Here is a 21,539-nt window from a genome sequence, read left to right on the forward strand (position 1 = left end):
TGAATGGAAAATCGTACAAAATTTAATAGATATGGCCCAGTACATCATGGGTAAAGCCCTCCCCATACGTCTGCATAGAATGCTTTTGCTGGAAAGCTGCGTCCATCATCAGGGACCTCCACTACCCAGGACATGCTCTCTTCTTGCTCTGCCATCAGGAAGAAGGTGCAGGATCCTCTGGACTCGCACCACCAAGTTCTGGAACAACTATTACCCTTTAACCATCAGGCTCTTGAACCAGTGGGGATAACTTCATTCAGCTTTACTTGCCCATTACTGAACTGTCCTCACAACCTACGGACTCACTTTCAAGGACTTTTCATCTCGTGTTCTCTATGTGTCACTTATTATTATTTGTTTTTGCACAGTTTGTCTTTTGCACATTGGTTGTGGGTTTTTCATTGACTCCATTATGGCTCTTTGAATTACTGAGTATGCCTGCAAGAAAATGAATCTCAGGGTTGTACAAGATGACATTTATGTACTTTGATAATATATTTACTCTGCACTGTGGTATCCCAAGGGTTGAAATTCTTGATCAAGAGGTCATTCTAAAACTATAGCTGGGAAATTAAAGTTCAAGTAATTTGAAGTAAAAATTTCGCATGTGTTGAAAGGATTAAACCTCATCTGATTCAGTAATGTCCTACAGGACAGAAATCTGTCCTTATCTATTTAGTCTAGCAGTTTCACAGTTTCAGAATGTGAGTTACGTACGGCTGCTTAAAGGTACACAGAGTTCTTGGAGTTTGTCACTATTTTATTAATGTCTGTATCCCGCAAGGTTTTTTTAAAAGTAAAGTATTCCTGTTACCTGCAGGGGTCAGTCTCCTCCAGTGAGATGAACCCAAAGGATGCATACATTAGCACCAGCCGCTCTAGACTGGAGGCCAGCTGCTGTGAGAACTGTAAAAGCTAAGAAACCATAGTAAGTAATGGGCAGACATTGCTAATGGACAACGTGCATTGCAAGACTTCTATAACAAACTTCTATAACAAAGTGAAGAGTATTCCTAACTGGTATGGAAGCACCAACGCCCAGGAATGAAGTCTTCAGAAAGTGCGGATACAGCCCAGTCCATCACAGGCAAAGCCCTCTACACCACTGAGCACATTGACGTGGAGTGCTGCCACAAGAAAGCAGCATCCACCATCGACGGCCCTCACCATCCAGGCTACGTCCTTTTCCTGCTACTGCCACCGGGAAGCAGGAAAAGGAGCGTTGTGTCCCACTCCTCCAAGTTCAGGGATATTTATTACCCTACAACCATCAGGCTCCTGAACCAATGTGGATAACTTCACTGACCCGATTCTACAACCTGCAGATTCACTTTCAGGGACTCCTTACAACCCATGTTCTTGGTATTAATTTTTGTGGTTGTTTGTCACTCTTTGTTTATATATGGTTTATCATAAATTGTGTTGTATTTTTTTCCTGCATATGTCTGCAAGAAAATGAACCTTGAGGTAGTATATGATTTACTTTGAAGAAAAAAGTGTTAACAGGGCCAAGTTAAAATGTATTTAAATGCTGCATATGCTGGAAATCTGAATGTTCTGATGGATCTTGGACCTGAAACCTGACCAGCTTCACTTCCCGCAAATGTGAGCTTCCAACATTTTCTGCTTTATTACAGTCAAACTGAGTGGCTTTTAGAAATAAAACTTCACAGGGCTCAGTGTCCTATGGTCACTCTCTGAATGTGAGGGAAGAATGCCAATTAGCCCCTCGTCTACAAATAGATTATTGTTTGCCCTAGTGTCACCTTCCTGCGCTAATCCATTCTGTTCAACTTAAAAACCTATTGCCGTGTCTCAAATATGTGGTAATGACCTCTTCAGCCCTCCTGGGCAGAGAATTACATCGATTCGGTTATCCCTTAGTTTAGTTTAACACTGCCGTTCAGAAATGGAAATGGAGGAATGTCAGTGTGCAGCGTTAGCTTTTCTCCTTTGTAACTACAGCATTCTCAAGCAGTCTTAATACTAAGTGCTAAAGTATTTCCACTTGGTGGCGGTAGGAACGTTGGGGTCTCACATAATACTTCTGCAGGTACAAGATCTTGAAAGTAAAATCAGTTTTAAATACTCAAAAGTTTTAGATTTCTAAAGCTTTAAGGTTCATCTGTTGTCTCACAGCTCCTTGGTTTTCTTCCCCTCCTACTTATAAAACTTGAATCTGCCCACGTTAGACCTCTTGATTATCTTTGGTCATTCACTTTGCTACCTGTGCCCTTTAACTGGTAAACCTCCAAGCTCTGAAATTCTCCCAACACTTCCACTTCCCCATCTTTCAAATCTGCCACTCGATCCAACTTTTGGCTACCTATCCTAACTCCTTTTAAGGATTTTTTTTGTTAAAAAATGTTACATAATTGGACGTTGTTAGGTTACATCGGTACCCCACACCATGGAAACTATATTTCCTGGTTGAAGGCATTGGCTCTTTGTAGGTACCATTAGCCAAGAAACAGATTGTGAACAGCCTTTAATTCTGGGTGCCATTTCTGTCTGGCAGGGTGGGCCGGCTCAGCTCGGGAGCAATTGTTAGAGCCCCTTGCCAGCCCACACCTGATGCATTACCCGTTTCTGGATATACTCGGGAAGAGGTTTCCTGTCGGAATGGATGCTCCTCGCTGTGGACTCCAGGTAGGCAAAGTACGGCTGGCAGGTTTTCACAAAGATGGGCACGGCCCTTGCAAACTCTTCATTGTGGATCCGGTCTCTACTGTAGGGATGGAAGCAAAATGAAGACCATGGTGATGCAGACCAAAGACATTAATAGGCTCGTGTAATGGAATAAACATTCTAATTGTTTGGGACCTTTCACATCTCCAAAGTAGCACTTCTGTCTCTACTCCATTTGTTGCATTTGTTTTTTTTCCTTTTCCCCTGCAGTGGTCACGTTTTCTGAATGTAACTCATCAGCTGGGCTGATACCGTTTAAACAAGGGCTCTAGGCAGGTTCAGATTAATTTATTTGTCACATGGACATTGAAATGCCCCTTTCGTGTTTAACAACCAGCACAACCTAACGATATGTTGGAGGCAGCCTGCAAGTGTTGCCACACGTTCTGGTACCAACATAGCGTGCACACAGTACTCAGCAGAACAACACGGCACAACAAGCAACAATCTGGGACACTGGTTTATAATGGGACCTCTTGCTCTTCAGTGAGGGTTAACATGCAGGTGTAGTAAGTGGTTAGAAAGGCAAATGTTATATTGGATATTATTGAAAGGTGGGAATACTAGAGCAAGTAAATCTTGGTCAAATTGTACAGAGCATCTGTGCAACAGAACTGTGCAAATTTGCCAAATTACAAAGACAATACTTGAGTCAGTGCAGATGTTGAATTTTGGATCAGAGAAGTTGCTAAAATCAGAAGAAACTGAGCTGATGCTCACTAAAATTTGGCAAACAATTCTCAGACATAAGACTGCAAAAACAAAAACAATCATGCTGCTGAAGAAACTCAGCTGGCCAGATAGCATCTGTGGAGGGAAATGGATAGTTGTTCTGCTTGAGACCCTTCAGTTAGACTGAGATATTCTTCAGGCAAGAAATCTAAAACAGGTGCATGTGACACTGAGATAAATGTCTTGTCCGCATTCGTTGGATCTGGGTGGATTTCTTTGTGCAGGATATTGTGTCTCTTTTGCCCTTTGGGACTGGGGGTCACAATGAATATATTTGAAGATGATATTAAAGGAATGAAGAGGAATTGGGAACTCGTAGGAAAAGGAATAAAGAACAAGTTTGATGGGCTTACTAAGCATTTCCCACGTCCTAGATCCTCCTATCAAGGAGCTCTTCAAACGTAATCTGGATTCTCTGTAACTTGTGAAAGTTCCCATATCATCTGAGTAAAGGCCAGGTCAAGGCTGAGCAAAAAAAAAAGCCCCCCTCCCTTCACCCATTCTCCTAACTACATCCCAAATTGTGTGGGTTGATGGGTTAGTTAATTTCTGTAAATTGTCTGTAGTGAGTGGAGTTGAAGATGTGGGATGAGTTTAAATGGATGGTTGGTGCAGACTTGATGGGCTGAGGGGTCTGTTCTCGAGCTGTATCTTTCTGAATTTATGACAATGAGATCACTCATTCAATGTGCTGCCATACTGTAGAGGCAGAAGTGAGGACCCTGGAGCACAATAGAAAAGATAGCAAAGGACAGACAGAGATGGAGGATCTTCATTGCTACCCGAGGTGCCAGCAGTGTAACGAGCAGTAAGTAAGTAAATCACTCATTCTTCTGAATCCCAAATTCTTGTGGGATTGAGTGAATGAATGGAAAAAGGAGAGAGGCAGAAGAAAGGAAATTATAGGCCAGTTAGTCTGATGTCAGTGGTTGGGAAGATGTTGGAGTCAATTGTTAAAGGTGAGGTCTCTGGGTACTTGGAGGCACATGGTGAAATAGGCTGTAGTCAGCATGGTTTCCTCAAGGGAAAATCTTGCCTGACAAATCTGTTGGAATTCTTTAAAGAAATGACAAATAGGATAGACAAAAGAGAATCAGTTATGTTGTATATTTGATTTTCAGAAGGGCTTTGACAAGTTGCCACACATGAGGCTGCTTAACAAGTTATGAGCCCATGGTTTTGCAGGGAAGATTCTAGTGTGGATAAAGCAGTGGCTGATTGGCAGGAGGCAAAGAGTGGGAATGAAGGGAGCCTTTTCTAGTTGGCTACCGGTGACTAGTGGTGTTCCACAGGGGAGTTTGTTGGGACTGATTCTCTTTTTTTTACGTTACATATCAAAGATTTGGATAATGGAATTGATGGCTTTGTTACAAATTTTGCAGATAATATGAAGATAGGTGGAGGGGCAGGTAGTTTTGAGGAAGTAGAGAGGCTACAGAAGGACTTAGATTAGGAAAATGGGCAAAGATGTGGCAGATGGAATACAGTGTCAGGAAGTGTATGGTCATGCACTTTGGTAGAAGAAATGAAAGGGTTGACTGTTTTCTAAATGGAGAGGAAATACAAAAACAGAGGTGCAAAGGGATGGGAGTCCTTGTGTAGGATTCCCTAAAGGTTAGTTTGCAGGTTGAATCTGTGGTAAAGAGGACAAATGTGATGTTAACATTCATTTTGAGAGGACTAGAATATAAAAGCAAGGATGTAATGTTGAGACTTTATAAAGCTCTGGTGAGCCTCAGTTGGAATATTGTCAGCAGTTTTTGGGCCCTTAGAAAGGATGTGCTGAAACTGGAAAATGTTCAAGAGGTTCACAAGCAATTATTCTAGGATTGAAAGGCTTGTCATAAGCAGGGTGTTTTATGTGAATTCTAGTGTTCACTAGACTTCAGAAGAATGAGGGGTGACTTAATTGAAACCAATTGAATAGTGAAATGCTTGATAGAGTGGATGTGGAGAGGATGTTTCATATAGTGGGTGAGTCTAAGACCAGGTGACAGTGACCTCCTTTGAGGAGGAATTTCTTCAGCCAGAGAGTGGTGTATCTGTGGAATTCTTTGCCATAGGTAGCTGTGTCTTTATGTATATTTAGGGCAGAGGTTGATAGATTCTTGATTGGTCAGGGTATGAAGGGATATGTGGGAAAGGTAGAAAATTGGTGCTGAGAGGAATATTAGATCAGCCATGATGAAATGGTGGAGCAGACTTGATGGGCCAAATCGCCTAATTCTGCTCTTTTATCTTAAGGTCTTGTGGCCTTCAGTCTTGGAGGGGCTGGACTTGGGTGCCATGGCCTGTAAATGCTGGAGTTTAGAAGAATGTTGGGGGGGGGGGGGAATCTCATTGAAAGACCTAGATAGAGTGAATGTGGAGAGATGTTTCCTTTAGGGGGAGGGTCTAGGGCTAGAGGGCTGTCTGTTTCTAATGGAGATGGGAAAGAATTTCTTTAGCCAATGGGCAGCGAATCTTGGAATTCATTGTCACATGGCTGTGGCGGCCAAATCATTGGGTATGTTTAAAGCGGAGGTTGATAGGTTCTTGCTTAGCCAAGGCATCAAAGGTTACTGGGAGTAGGCAGGAGAATGGGTTTGAGGGATAATAAATCGGCCATGATGGAATGGCAGAGCAAACTTGATGGGCCAAATGGCCTAATTCTGGGTCTATGTCTTGTGGTCTCAGGAAAAGTTGGTCATTTTTGCCTGAGAAATTCACATAAGGATTGTAAATCTCTAGGATTATCTACCTTGTTAGAAGGTAATGGCTAATCATTCGTGGAGTGTATCCAACATTAAAATAAAGTGATGTGGAGATAGAAGGAATTACCAAACTTTAAGGCAAAACAGTTCATTCTCACTTTTTCTTATACTCTTGTTTGTATAGGGGTAAAGAACTTGAAACAAGTAACAAAATAAGAGGTTATGTACCTGTAGACCAAGTGTGTCTGGAATTCCTCTGCTTTCTTCAGCAGATATTGAAGCTGCTGTTCTATTGGTTGAAGCTTTTCTTCCATCAGTGTGACATCGTACTGGGGCATCTTCTCATCTGCCCCACATTGCAGGTTGTCCTTTCCCTGGTGCAACAGCTGGAGCGTGTCATTGTTCTGCACTGGCATCGCTGAGTCCTGTGATGCCTGCACGATTGAAAAGTTAGGATAGTCCAAACTGGGGAGAAATGCCTTATTCCTCTTCATTGGCTTTCCCTGCCCCATTACCTGGTAGGAGTTTGGGTCAGCCCAGTTTGTTTCTATGTTGGTCACCTTCACTGAGAAGGAACATATAGACTTGTCTTTCCTCTTGTATGATAGCACTTCATGCCCGTTGCTAATGTTCTCTTCCATTCTGTAGAATGATTATTCCTTCTCTGGCTAGAGTTCCTGTGCAAACAAACTTAGAATAAGAAGTGATCTCATTGAAAAGTGGCATTACAAAAGAGATGGGAGGATGCTTGCTCTAGCTCAATGAGGTAGTGTTGTTTCTGGATAAAGTCTAGGGCTGCTGGACTGAGATGGGAAATTCCCTTTACTTGTGCACTTGTGAAACTCTACGCTAGAGGCTGTGGTCACTCAGTCATTGCAGACATTCAAGGTAGAACTTGATGCTCGGGGTTAAAAAAAATTGGGGATTTTATGACCACAGAGGAAATGGTTAAGTCAAAGCCTTGGCCATGATCTTATTGCATATGGAGCAATTTGGTTAACTCTTGCCCCTTTTGTGCAGGTTTTTACTGGTAAAGCAGTTACGTTACTGGAGCAGCTGCCAGGTTTCAGGACCAAGCCAAGAAAGCCCCAGCTTACAAGCTGGAGAATTTAATTAATTAATTTTGATTTGGGGAGGAAAGATGGGAAGAAAAATTGTCATCTCAGTAATGATAATCTGAAACTCTGGTTTGTCATGATGGGAAGGGAATCAATAGTCCTTGCTGCTACTTGGCAGTTAAGGATTTACAACGAATGTAGCCAATGATGTCCACAATCTGAATGAAAAAGCAAAAGAAAAAATCTAGAAAGGGGTTATGTTGTTTCATTAAAAATATCTAATATAGTCAAGTCAAGTTTATTTTCCTTTAACGATACACATATACTATCAAATGAAACAATGCTTCTCCGGACCAGGGTGTAAAGCACTGTAGTACACATAACACACATGTAACACACAATAACTTGGGGAAAGTAAGAAAAAATTCTATACATGAATTGCATAAATAAACAAAGTAAAGTGCATAAATTAAATATTGTAGGGTACAGAACAAATTAACTGCTGACACTTCGAATGCAATGGGGCAGGGAGTTCAGAAGCCTAATGGCCTGAGGGAAGAAACTGTTTCTCATCCTGACCGTTCTTGTCTTTATGCATTGGAGTCTCCTGCCTGATGGTAGAAAGTCAAAGAGGATGCCGGATACTTGTAACTAAATGAAGCAGTGTAGGACTGGGTAGCAAGGGAAGGATGGCCTCAATAAAAAGCTAAAACCTTATACCAAAGTCTCATAGTACTTTCAAACCATTCACACTTTCATTGAGGATTTGGGCCGAAAGTTGTGCTTGAGTACATAGTCAAAAAATAATGGTTAACAACAAAAGGAAATGAACTGAGATGTTGCTCTGCCAGAAACATTGTTGGAAGCAGCTTTCTCAATAATAACATTCAGAAATAAACTCCATTCACTTGGTAGGGGGTAGGAAGAGCAGTGGGATGTGATTAGCAGATAGCCTTTTTAAAGAGTTATAACAGGCCAAATAGGCTGCCTTATTCTAAGATATTATAGAGTATTCTTGGAGTATTACACTCAATCAGGTCATTCCCTGTTCATTCATGTTGTATATTGGTAATTGGATGCCAAATGAAATATTAGAATAATTGGAATGTATGTTGGAATTGACTAGCTGTGAGCAGACAAATCTCAACATTGTATAATTTACAGATGCATTGATAATAAATGTACTTGAATCTGGAAATGCGCAATTCTTGATATTGTTCTACCTTGGCAGAAGGAATTAAGGTTAATGACTGTGACACCCTGTATCAGTGATAATAAACCAGGTTCTGAGTCCACAGTCTGCACTGGGTCTTGACAGAGGCATTCCAGTCCGGTGCCCAAGAGAGTTGCAGGAGGTCTATAGATATGGATGATAAATTTACTTTGAACTTTGAGTACATCTTCGTCCATGCTCGAGTCCACACTGATCAGGACAAAGCAGCTGGTTGACTTCACACAACCCCACCCTGAACATTCACTGTATCAATAGAGTACTATGGTCTCGCTCCAAAACTCCCCAACGCTTCTTTGACACTATCTTGCAAAACCTTGACCTCTTCTACCAAGAGGAACACAGGGAACTGCCATGTTGACTGTCTCCACCAGGAGGTTAACCTTCAAATCCAAACCAGGGCACACATCAAATGACTATAAATGTATTCATAAAATGGTCTATAGCTTGCAGAACTTCACTAGAAGAACTGCGATGGTTTAGAAGAAGATTTTCCACCTTCTTGGGGGGAATTAGGATGAACAATAAATCCTGGACCTGTCAGCAAAGTTCAATAATTAAGATTTTAGTTAATGGGTGGAAAGAGCAATTACTGAGTGTGCATGAATTCGTAAATAATTCCAGGTGTCAGAGTCAGCTGAGCATTGCAAGTTCAGATATGAATGTTTTTTAGTTATGTGGTGCATATTTACAGAACATTGTGTTATCAAACAGAATTTTGGTCGCCAGCCACATAGTACTACCAGGGCAATTACACAAGCTTTCTGGAGAGTGAGATTTTAATACCTTTGTCAAAAGGCTTTGGCATGAGATTTTTATTACCAAGCTCTCATTTATTGAAAGATATGCTCAATGTCTTCTTTATTATGTAGTTACTGTATTTAATAAATTGGCCACTGAGTATATGTTCATTGGTTTCTGCTGCTGTAGCCCATTCACTTCAAGGTTCAACGTGTTGTGCATGCAGAGAACCTCTTCTGCACACCACTATTGTAACGTGTGGTTATTTGGGTTACTGTCACCTTCCTGTCAGCTTGAATCAGTCTGGCCATTCTCCTCTGACCTCTCTCATTGACAAGCCATTTTCATCCACAGGACTGCCACTGTAAACTCTAGAGACTGTTGTGCATGAATGTCCCAAGAGATCAGCGGTTTCTGAGGTACTCAAACCACCACATTTGGCACCAACAGTCATTCTACAGTCAAAGTCACTTAGATCACATTTCTTCCCCATTCTGATGTTTGATCTGAACAACAAGTGAACCCCTTGACCATGTCCGCATGCTTTTATGCATTGAGTTGCTGCCACATGAATGGCTGTTTAGATATTTGCATTAATGTGCAGGTGTTACTGATAAAGTGGCCATTGAGTGTCTTTGGCCTACCTTTCCCCCCTCCCACCCCCAAGAAATCACCACTTCCCTGCTCCACAGATTTCCTGACTTTAATGTTGGCAATATTATTTAAGATAATGTGGTGGGTCAGAATTGCTTTGGTATTGGGATATAGAAGGCTCCAATGTGCAGACCTTTGAGGAATCCACATCTAAGCTTAGCCACCCGGGCTGTTTCCCTGTTCAGACTGCAGGCATTCTGCTGGTACAGGCATGGATCTAGTATTCAAATAACCTAAGGAAAGGCAAGAGCTGATGGACGCATTTTCAGGAAGAGCAAGTAAGTTAAATCACGGTCATCATTGGAGGATATAATCGGCTTGAGTCTGGGTTTTTCTCCGGATTGAGAGTGCCAAATCATTGTGGTCAATGCTCCACTGCGTTGTCTGTAAGGAATTTGTACGTTCTCCCATAACTGTAGTTTCCTCCGGGTGCTCCAAAAACATACGGTTAGAGTCAGTCAGTTACGGACAAGCGACTGTGGTGTTGTAAGCATGGTGACACCTACAGGCTGCTCCCAGGACAATTCTTGGACCTTGTTGTTTGTTGACACCAAAACAACTATGTTTTGATCTGCATATGACAATAATAAATCTTAAATGTTTGATAATGCCTAGGGAGAAATTTGCTTTATTAAAGGTGCATCGGAAATTGTTCTTGTTCAGATAGAATGCATTGGAAATAAATACAGAAACTTCACATGTGTATCAAAGCTTTCTCCAGAGGTAATGCCACTAATGAAACACTAACCTAATTCCCCTGTCCAGTGCTCTTGTCCATTTTCATCACTTCTAGTCTTATTTTTATTTAGTACTTCTGCTGTCTGTATTCTTCCCCAAGAAAGAGAAACAAAGCAGACTGTGGAAACACTCAGCAGACAGGACAGCAGCCATGGAAATAAAGCTAGTGTTAATGATTTTGAGGCAAAAGGTCTCTTGGTTCCAGTATTTTTATTTTTTCAAATCATCGACATCTGAGGAGTTTTGGTTTTCATTTAATATTCTTGAACCTGTGTTAATTTTCTTTGAAAAGAAATAAGGCACTTTTTTTCCTGATAAGATTATTTAAGATGCAGTAACAGGTAAAAAAGAACTTCTTGACAAATAGGAATAACTGAGTAAGGTAACCATCCTTGAGATTTTCTAAAGATTTTAAATTAATAGCAATGGCGGTAAGATGGTGATTGCTTAGCTGCTCCGAACTTTTGTTCCGTTACTGTCGCTATCTTTGCACTAAATGTCTCCATTTTTTAAACCTTAGTTAGGAACTTTCTCGGTTTCTTTTACTTGCCTGTGAACACATCTACCTTACAATGTCTAGCAAGAGTTCTAAATCCGGGAGAAAGGAAGTTCCGGCTCTGTCGGCTGAAACCTGCGCTGTGCTCGAACAACTCCGAGACGATATTTTAAAGGAATTTAGAACCACTTTCAAACAGCTGGAAGCCAAACTGGATCGGATCAACGATAGAGTGGACAAACATGCTGAACACTTATCTCGCATCGATTCGACTTCTGAAGATTTAGAAAGTCGTGTTCGATACTTGGAGACTCTCTGTTCCAGCCTAGAGGAAAAATGTAACAAACTCCTTTCCAAAATGGTGGATCTCGAAAATCACAGCAGACGCTGTAATCTTCGAATTCTTGGGTTGCCAGAGGCCACCGAACAGGGATCAACTGTGAAGTTTTTCGCCGGGTTTCTCTGTGAGATATTCGGGAAAGATTTACTTCCGAACCCGCCTGAGCTCGAAAGGGCACACAGGGTCTACGTTCCCCCCAGAATGCTGGGCTCCCGCCCGTGACCGGTAATTTTGTGCTTTCATCAATACCAGGTAAAACACCATCTGATTATGGAGGCACGTCGCAGAGGTACTTTTATTTTCCAAAATACAATCATTCGCTTTGTGGAAGATTTTGCACCCCAGACCTTAAAGATGCATGCTGAGTTTAAAGGCGTAATGAAAGTGCTTTTTGATCGTGGTTTTAAACCCTGTCTTTGCACTCCTGCCGATTTACGAATCAAGCTTAATACTGGAAAATATAAGTGGTTTAAGTCAGTGAAGGAGGCTGAAACATTTGTGGCAAGTCTTCCGGCTATCCAGTCATCTTCGGAACCCGATCGGACCTCCTAAAATGGTGGATAAGTACTTCTCGTAGTAAAATTACTTTTTCTGGACTCAGACTTTACTTTAATCACTCAGACATTATTCATTGAAACTCTAAGGGCTGTTGACAATCTCTCCCTGGATTTGGTGTGTCTTTTTTAAATAGACATTCTGTGCTTAATGTTTCCCTATGGACGTTTAAATAGTACTTGTGTAATCTATTTTATTCTTGTATAACTATCTATAGAGTTCTACAACTGACTCTAACTTGCTTTGGAGGTTTGAAGTCTTTATTGAAGGCCTCCCTGTTTGTTGGTTCACAGTTTAATTGCTGATTTATTTTTTCTTTTTTTTATTTATTATTTTCTTTTTTTTCTTCACCCTTTTTTTTAAATCTCTGATTTTTTTCTCCTCTCTGTAAATGGTTGATAAGTACTCTTCTTGAATTTATAATTTTCCCCTTCCTCCCCTTTTTTTTCCCTTTCTCTTACTTTATTCTTCTATAATTTTTCACAGGTAGGTTAGTTTTGGTTTTCTTCCGATTTTCTCTGTATTAAGTTTTATATTTCTGCAGAAGATGTTCCAATTTGTAGTTATGTTTTCTAGTGCATAAACTAGTTACTATTTGCTATAGTATTTATACGGAACTGCTGTTAATGACACAGATCTGGAAGTTATATTGGGTTAATTTTTTTGGTAGAGCTAGCTGCTTTTTTTGGTAGCCGTCTAGTTTTGGGTTGAGTGAGTGGGGTGGATTTTCCAGTTCCAACATCACTCACTGTATTTATTGTTTTTCTTTATTGCTCAGGACATGTTTATGTTTTGATTTTACGAATCTATGTTTACATTTCTGCTCCCAGACTGCTATTGTATTGCTTGACTTTTTATATGCCTGCTGCCTTTTATGCATTAGTAATTGATAATGGCTAGTGCACTTAAATTCGTGAGCTGGAATGTAAAGGGATTGAATCACCCTGTTAAAAGGAGGAAGGTATTCTCACATATTAAACAACTCAAAGCTGACATTACTTTCCTTCAAGAAACTCATATTCGTTGTTTTGATAACTCCCGGCTTCTGTCAAAGTGGGCGGGTCAGCATTTTCATTCATCCTTTGCCGCTAAAGCTAGGGGAGTCTCCATTCTTATTAACGCAAATATTCCTTTTGAACTCCATAATAAAATATCTGATACAAATGGCCGTTTTATTATTGTTTCTGGTAAACTATATAACACTAAAGTTGCACTAGCAAACCTGTATGCCCCCAACTTTGATGATGTTAACTTTTTTGAACGTTTTTTTTCCTCACTACCAGACTTAAACTCATACTCTCTTATACTGGGTGGTGACTTCAACTGTTGGTTAGATCCTAATCTGGATCGATCGTCCTCTGTTACCAGATCACCTACTAAATCTGCCTTAGCTATCCAATCGTTTCTCTCTAATTTTGGTATCTCTGATATATGGCGTTTCCTTCATCCTACTGAGAGAGATTATTCTTTTTTCTCACATGTTCACCATACCTTCACTAGAATTGACTATTTCTTACTCGATAACCAACTTATCCCATTTGCCCACTCTTGTGACTATCAGAGTATACTGATTTCTGACCATGCCCCAATTACTCTCTCTCTGAACTTTCCTGGTCTCCCTCAGAGGAATAAACACTGGCGGTTCGATTCAACTTTATTATCGGATGATGATTTTTAAAAATTTATTAAGGATCAGATAACCTTTTATTTTAACACTAATACATCACCTGAAGTGCCATCCCAGATTGTCTGGGATGCCATGAAAGCATATCTGAGGGGTCAAATAATCTCTTACACAGCAAATCTCAACAGAAGATCTTGTGCAGATCGATTAGACCTCATTAACCAGATTAAAGAATTGGATCAAATATATGCTCAAACTAAGAACCCTGAACTATACAAGAAGCGCGTTGAACTCCAAACTAAATTTAATCTTCTGTCTACTCAACCTGTCGAACGCCAACTTCTCGAAAGCAAGAGTCGCTTTTACATTCATGGGGATAAGTCTGGTAAATTTCTAGCCAATCAGCTGAGGCGTTCCAAAGCCAAACAACATATTACAAAGATCCGGAAGGAGAACGGAGACTTTACATCGGATCATTTAGAAATTAATGACGCATTAAAAAATTTTTATTCTCGGCTTTATTCCTCTGAATCTTTGAATGACAATATCTTTGTTGATCAATTTTTAAAGAATCTGAATATTCCTTTACTTTCATCTGATTTTAAAGCCAAACTTAATGCGCCTATATCATCAGAAGAAATATCTTTTGCAATTTCTGTACTGTCCTCAGGGAAATCTCCTGGACCTGATGGGTTCCCTGTAGAATTTTATAAATCATTCTCTTCACTTCTTTCTCCTCAGTTACTTTCAGTATTATCTGACTCGTTTAATTACGGCAAATTGCCACCCTCTTTCAATGAGGCATCTATTATTCTTCTATTAAAAAAGGGCAAAGACCCAACAGAGTGTTCCTTGTACAGGCCGATCTCTCTGCTCAATGTTGATGTAAAGATCTTAGCTAAAGTTTTGGCTCATAGATTAGAAACCGTTATTCCCTCCATTATCTCTGATGACCAAACAGGCTTTATTAAAAACCGTCTCCCTTTTTTTAACATTCAGCATTTATTTAATATCTTATACTCACCTCCAACTGGGATTCCTGAATGTGTTATTTCCCTCGATGCGGAGAAAGCATTTGATCGTATAGAGTGGAACTACCTTTTTGCAGTCTTAGAAAAATTTGACCTCGGTCAAAGTTTCATCTCTTGGATCAAATTGCTGTACCTGTGTCCTACTGCTTCTGTTTTAACTAATTTTCAGAATTCCCAGGTATTTAATCTCAAACGTGGCACCCGTCAGGGATGCCCCTTAAGTCCCTTTCTCTTTGATTTGGCTATAGAACCTTTGGCGATAGCATTTCGAAATTGTCCTGAATTGACCGGGATTTGGAGAGGGGGTGTTGAGCATAAAGTTTCTCTTTATGCTGATGACTTATTACTCTTTCTCTCAAATCTGTCTACATCCTTACCTCTAATGTTTTCACTTGTTGACCAGTTTAGCCAGATCTCTGGCTATAAACTTAATTTACATAAGAGTGAACTTTTCCAAATTAATAAAGAAGCACAAGAACTAACATTTCATGATCTCCCTTTTAAAGTAGTCCATAATCAATTTACTTATCTTGGAATTACAGTCACAAGGAAGTTTAAAGATCTCTTTCATGAAAACTTTGCCAATCTTTCATATACTATAAAACAGAGTTTGGTACAATGGTCACCTCTATCTATGTCTTTGGTAGGTCGTATTAATGTTGTTAAAATGTATGTTCTCCCCAAATTTTTATACTTATTTCAATCTATCCCAACTTTTATTCCTAAATCTTTTTTTGATTCCTTTGACTATTATTTTGTCATATCTGTGGAAGAATAAGCGCTCTAGAATTAATAAAATCCATCTCCAAAAATCTAAAAAAGAGGGTGGCATGGCTTTACCTAACTTTCGTTTATATTACTGGGCAGCTAATATATGTTGTGCTACCTTTTGGTCTTTCTTCCATGGCCAACCCGAGTGCCCTAATTGGGTGGCAATGGAGTTGAGCTCCACTAAAGAAAGGGCATTAGACATTTTGAAGATCTTTTCATTGATAATCGCTTCACTTCTTTTCAGCAGCTCTCTGTTAAGTTCAATCTGCCCAATGCTCATTTTTTTAGATATCTCCAAATTAGACACTTCATTGCTTCTTTAATTCCTAACTTTCCTGAAATGCCTGCGAAAAATGCTATGGACTTATTTCTTTCCATTAATCCACTAGGTAAAGGTTTAATATCAATTATTCGAGATAAATTAGCAGCCTTACGACAGGCCCCTGTGGATAAAATTAAAATGGCCTGGGAGCAGGATTTAAATACCTCCTTATCCGATGAGAGCTGGGACTCGATTCTCAAATCGGTTAACTCAACCTCTCTTTGTGCTCGCCATTGCCTTTTACAGTTTAAGATTGTTCATAGAGCCCATATGTCTAAATCTAAACTATCTCGATTCTACCCTAACATTAGTCCGCTCTGTGATAAATGCAAGAGGGGCGTGGCCTCTCTCATCCATATGTACTGGTTCTGTCCTAGCTTGGAGAAATTTTGGAAAGATGTCTTCACTACGTTATCGTGTATTCTGAATCAGCACCTAGAACCAAACCCCTTAATTGCTTTGTTCGGTTTCTGGGGCGAGACAGATTTATGTCTGGGTCCGACCAAATGCCGAATATTATCCTTTGCCTCTCTCCTGGCTAGACGCTTGATCCTCCTCAGATGGAGAGATGTTGCCCCGCCCACTCATGCTCAATGGCTGAACGACATTATGGCCTGCTTGGACCTCGAAAAAATTCATTATTCAGATCTTAATTCGGATCTAAAGTTCCATAAGGTCTGGGGACCTTTTATCGAGTACTTTCATAACCTTCCTCTTGACTAGGGTTTTTTTTTTCTTCTCGGTCCCTTGCTTTCAGCTCCCTTTTTTTTTCTGGTAGTAGGCATTATTATCCTCTGTTGCTAAGTGTATCCACAGTCTGGGAGTTTGATTGTCCTGATTTATACTCCCTATATTGTGTTGTGGTTGGTCTGGAGTTTTTTTTTTGTGTTGTGGGGCTTGGGGAGGATACTAAGTTTACTTGTCTTCAATTTAGGTGCTTTTTTGTCAAAATCTCTTCCTTTGTAGCATATTGTCATTGTATGCTTAATTTTGCACTGTATTAATGTTCCTCATTGGGATTTGGGGTTTTTAATTTGTAAAATGTATAGAAAAACTAATAAAAAAAAATTAATAGCAATGAACTTCTGATGGATTTAATTTTTTAATGACTGCTGCGAGTTCTAACCAGGAAAACTACATGCAAGCCTCTCCCTAACTTTCTTAACATCGGGGAAACCAGCATTAGTCTCTTACCTGCTGCCGCTGTTCAGAACTCCGTTCAAATGTCAATAGGGGCGCATCCCCGCGCAGCCTGGCGGGGACGCGCGTCGGTGGGTTGTAATTCGGAAAACGCGCGCGTTGCCCGGGGGACGGTGCACGCGCGGGCTGCAGCCTCCGGCCGAAGAGCCGCGTCCGAGTTTAGAATAGTTGGGGTTGGGACTGGGGGTTCTTTTATCAACCAGGGGAAAGGGGCTAAGGAGAGAAATTGTTACGTTGGCTAGGAGCTGAGGTTGGAATTTAAATTAGATGCTAATTAAGGATGGATTAAATTGAACCTGAGATTAAAGGCTAGATTGTGGTCTCAAATATTGATATTAGCTAAAAAAAATTGTGCTTTTCACCCAAAACAAAGCTGTCTGCTTGCTGGTACTTCAACCAACATCTTAAACGTGTTCTTTCTATCATTTGCAAAGAGATATTTGTAACTGAATTCAACCAGACAACCTGAGAGGCTCCTCCTGCCTTGTACCCTGGAGTTAATAGAACAGCTTTGGGTGTCAGGATATAAATCACTAACCCATCCAGTTTATGAGCTGTTCTTGACTCAGCACTGGAGAGACAAGCGACTGGAACTGGCAGAGGTGGAGAGGTCAGTTCAAATTCCAGGGCATTATCTTATCAGAGGATCTGTCCTGGGACCAGCAGTAACTGCTTTTGCCTTCTTTACCACAGAATCAACCTATAAATTAACCTTCTGAGTTAACTCCTAAATCCCTTCGCACCTCTGATGTCTGAACGTTCTCCCCATTTAGATAACAGTCTGCACTATTGTTCCTTTTACCAAATATATTATCATACATTTCCCAAGAATGTATTCCATCTGCAACTTTCTTATCCATTCTTCCAATTTATGTCCTTCTACGTCCTGCTGAAATTGCATTGCTTCCTCAGCACTATCTACCCCTCCACCTATCTTTGTATCATCCACAAACTTTGACACAAAGCCATCAATTCCATTATCCAAAGCACTGACAAACAATGTGAAAAGCAGCGCGACAATACTGACCCCTGAGGAACACCACTAGTCACTGACAGCCAACGAGAAATGACCCCCTTTATTCCCACTTGCTGCCTCCTGCCTGTCAGCCATTCCCCTATCCATGTAATGCCTTTCCTGTAATGCCATAAGACTTTATCTTGTTAAGCAGCCTCATGTGTGGCACCTTATCAAACGCCTTCTGAAAATCCAAGTAAATGACATCCACTGCCTTTTCTTTGTCCACCCTGCTTGTTACTTCCTGAAGAACTCTAACAAGATTTGTTAGGCGAGATTTCTCTTTACAGAAACCCTGCTGACTTTGACTTTGATTCCTTTCACTGTTCCAATAATATTCAGCTAACCATTAAAAGAATGTTGGATCAAGCAGCCTTGAGGAACCTTAGACAATGTAGAGCACTCTGAAAGAAGTTTAAAGATTCCTATAAAATGAGGGCAAAGAAGTAGGTCTGAATAAAGTTTACATCACAGTATCAACCAGTTCTGTGCTTGAACTCTGTGTACAGCTTACCGACAGCAATGCATCAACCAGTGGTGTTACGTCTGAAGGCAAGTCGACTGTACAGCGAATGAAATCAATTTAATGTTGATACATTTTAAACTGTGAATTGTTCTTTGATTTTCCAATACTTCGGTAGTTTAGGTAGCTCCATGATGTAATGGGTTGTGCTTTGGACTTCAGGCCATTGAAGCGAGTTGAAAAGTTTTGGGGGTGGCAGGGTAACATGGCAGATAGCATAACACTATCACAGAGTCAGCGACCTGGATTTAATACTTGGAGTTTGTACGTTCTCCCTGTGCCTGCATGGGTTCTGGGTGCTCCAGTTTCTTCCAACATCCCAAATATGTTCAGGTTAGTAGGTTAATTAGTCACATGTGTATAATTGGGCAGCATGGGCTCATTGGTCCAGAAGAGCCTGTAATGTTGCTTTATCTCTAAAATAAATTATTTGTGCACTTTATGTAGTCCTGTGTAGGTCTGTAGTCTAGTGTAGTTTTGTGTTGTTTCATGTAGCACCATGTTCCTGGAGGAACGTTGTTTCATTTTTTACTGTGTACTGTACCAGCAGTTTATGGTCGAAATGACAATAAAAAGTGACTTAACTTGATAATTCAATTTTTTATTTAGAGATACAATGTGGAACAAACTCTTCTGGCTCAATGAGCCTCACTGCCCATCAGCTTAACTATTTAACCTTGGTCTAATCACAGGACAATTAACAATGACCAATTAACCAGTTTTCGAATGTGAGGGGAGACCGGAGCACCCGGAGGAAACCCACACAGTCACAGGGAGAACGTACAAACTCCTTACAAAAGACGCCAGAATTGAACACCAAACTGTAATAGTATTGTGCTAACCGCTACTCTACCAATAAAATTCATGGGATTCTGAGAAATCTGGTAACAATGAAAAAACAAAACCACATGGGACATTGAACTGGTTCTTGCAAATGTTTATTTTGATTTATTTTATAAAAATTATTTGAAATTTTTACATGTGGTTGGCATTCACAATGGCTAGTTTTGTTTCAGTCAGCAGTCTGCAGTCATGTGTCATAGAAACGTAGAAAACCTACAGCACAATACAGGCCCTTCGGCCCACAAAGCTGTGCTGAACATGTCCCTACCTTAGAAATTACCTAGGGTTACCCATAGCCCTCTATTTTTCTAAGCTTCATCTACCTATCCAGGAGCATCTTAAAAGACCCTATCGTATCCGCCTCCACCACTGTCGCCAGCAGTCCATTCCACGCACTCACCACTCTCTGCGTAAAAAACTTACCCCTGACATCTCCTTTGTACCTACTTCCAAGCACCTTAAAACTCTCGTGCTAGCCATTTCAGCCCTGACTATCCACACGATCAATGCCTCTCATCATCTTATACACCTCTATCAAGTCACCTCTCATCATCCATCGCTCCAAGGAGAAGAGGCTGAGGTCACTCAACCTATTCTCATAAGGCATGCTCCCCAACCCAGGCAACATCCTTGTAAATCTCCTCTGCACCTCTTCTATGGTTTACACGTCCTTCCTGTACTCTATTCCTAATCATATTATGCCTCTCCAAATGTTCATAAATCCTGCATGTCAGGATCATCTCCATCAACTTAGCAACCACTGAAGTAAGACTCACTGGTCTATACTTTCCTGGGCTATCTCTACTCCCTTTCTTGAATAAGAGAACAACATCTGCAACCGTCCAATCCTCCGAAACCTCTCCCGTCCCCATTGATGATGCAAAGATCATCGCCAGAGGCTCAGCAATCTCCTCCCTCGCCTCCCATGGTAGCCTGGGGTACGTCTTGTCTGGAACTGGTGATTTATCCAACTTGATGCTTTCCAAAAGCTCCAGCACATCCTCTTTCTTAATATCTGCATACTCAAGCTTTTCAGTCTGCTGTAAGTCATCTCTACAATTGTGAAGATCCTTTTCCATAGTGAATACTGAAGCAAAGTATTCATTAAGTACCTCTGCTATCTCCTCCAGTTCCATACACACTTTTCCACTATCACACTTGATTAGTCCTATTCTCTGTTGCTTTTCACATACTTGCAGAATGTCCTGGGGTTTTCCTTAATCCTGTCTGCCAAGGCCTTCTCATGGCCCCTTCTGGCTCTCCTAATTTCACTCTCAAACTCCTTCCTGCTAGCCTTATAATCTAATAGATCTCTATCACTACCTAGTTTTCTGAACCTTTCATAAGCTCTTCTTTTCTTCTTGACTATATTTACAACAGCCTTTGTACACCACGGTTCTTGTACCCTACCATCCTTTCCCTGTCTCATTGGAAGGTACCTATGCAGAACTCAACACAAATGTCCCCTGAACACTTGCCACATTTCTGCCATACATTTCCCTGAGAACATCTGATTCCAGTTTATGCTTCCAAGTTCCTGCCTGATAGCCACATATTTCCCTTTAATCCAATTAAACGCTTTCCTAACTTGTCTGTTCCTATCCCTCTCCAAAGCCATGGTAAAGGAGATAGAATTGTGATCACTATCTCCAAAATGCTCTCCCACTGAGAAATATGACACCTGACCAGGTTCATTTCCCAATACCAAATCAAGTACAGCCTCTCCTCCTGTAGGCTTATCTACATATTGTGTCAGGAAACCTTCCTGAACACACCTAACAAACTCCACCCATCTAAACCCCTTGCTCTAGGGAGATGCCAATCAATATTTGGGAAATTAAAATCTCCCACCATGATAACCCTGTTATTATTACTCCTTTCTAGAATCCATCTCCCTATTTACTCCTCAATGTCCCTGTTACTATTGGGTGGTCTATAAAAAACACCCAGTAGAGTTATTGACTCCTTCCTGTTCCTAACTTCCACCTGCAGAGACTCAGTAGACAACCCCTCCATGACTTCCTCCTTTTCTGCAGCCATGACACTATCTCTGATCAACAGTTCCTCTCCCCCACCTCTTTTGCCTCCCTCCCTGTCCTTTCTGAAACAACTAAAGCCTGGTACTCGAAGTAACCATTCTTGCCCCTGAGAAATCCGAGTCTCTGTAATGACCATGAGATCATGGCTCCAAGTACTGATCCACGCTCTAAGCTCATCCGCTTTGTTCATGATGCTTCTTGGATTAAAATAGATACATCTCAAACCATTGGTCTGAACGCGTCTC

At 40.8% G+C, this 21,539-nt stretch overlaps 1 protein-coding gene across 2 annotated transcripts in view; it reads right to left on the reverse strand.

Moving 5' to 3' along the window:
• c16h19orf67 (chromosome 16 C19orf67 homolog) overlaps nucleotides 1-21,539 on the reverse strand; it is a 62,352-nt gene that overhangs the window by 23,885 nt on the left and 16,928 nt on the right. The window contains exons 2-5 of one of the 2 annotated variants that reach the window (XM_073069418.1): nucleotides 6,629-6,790; nucleotides 6,342-6,547; nucleotides 2,584-2,728; nucleotides 815-915 (exon numbers count right to left, since the gene is read on the reverse strand). In XM_073069418.1, coding sequence (XP_072925519.1) covers nucleotides 815-915; nucleotides 2,584-2,728; nucleotides 6,342-6,547; nucleotides 6,629-6,754 — 578 coding nt within the window. In that variant the 5' untranslated portion in view covers nucleotides 6,755-6,790. Of the gene's footprint in view, nucleotides 1-814; nucleotides 916-2,583; nucleotides 2,729-6,341; nucleotides 6,791-21,539 lie in introns of both variants that reach the window. The other variant, XM_073069417.1, reaches the window with a different exon arrangement.

Source organism: Hemitrygon akajei, chromosome 16 (assembly GCF_048418815.1).
Source record: "Hemitrygon akajei chromosome 16, sHemAka1.3, whole genome shotgun sequence".
In the NCBI taxonomy this organism is placed as follows: domain Eukaryota; kingdom Metazoa; phylum Chordata; class Chondrichthyes; order Myliobatiformes; family Dasyatidae; genus Hemitrygon; species Hemitrygon akajei.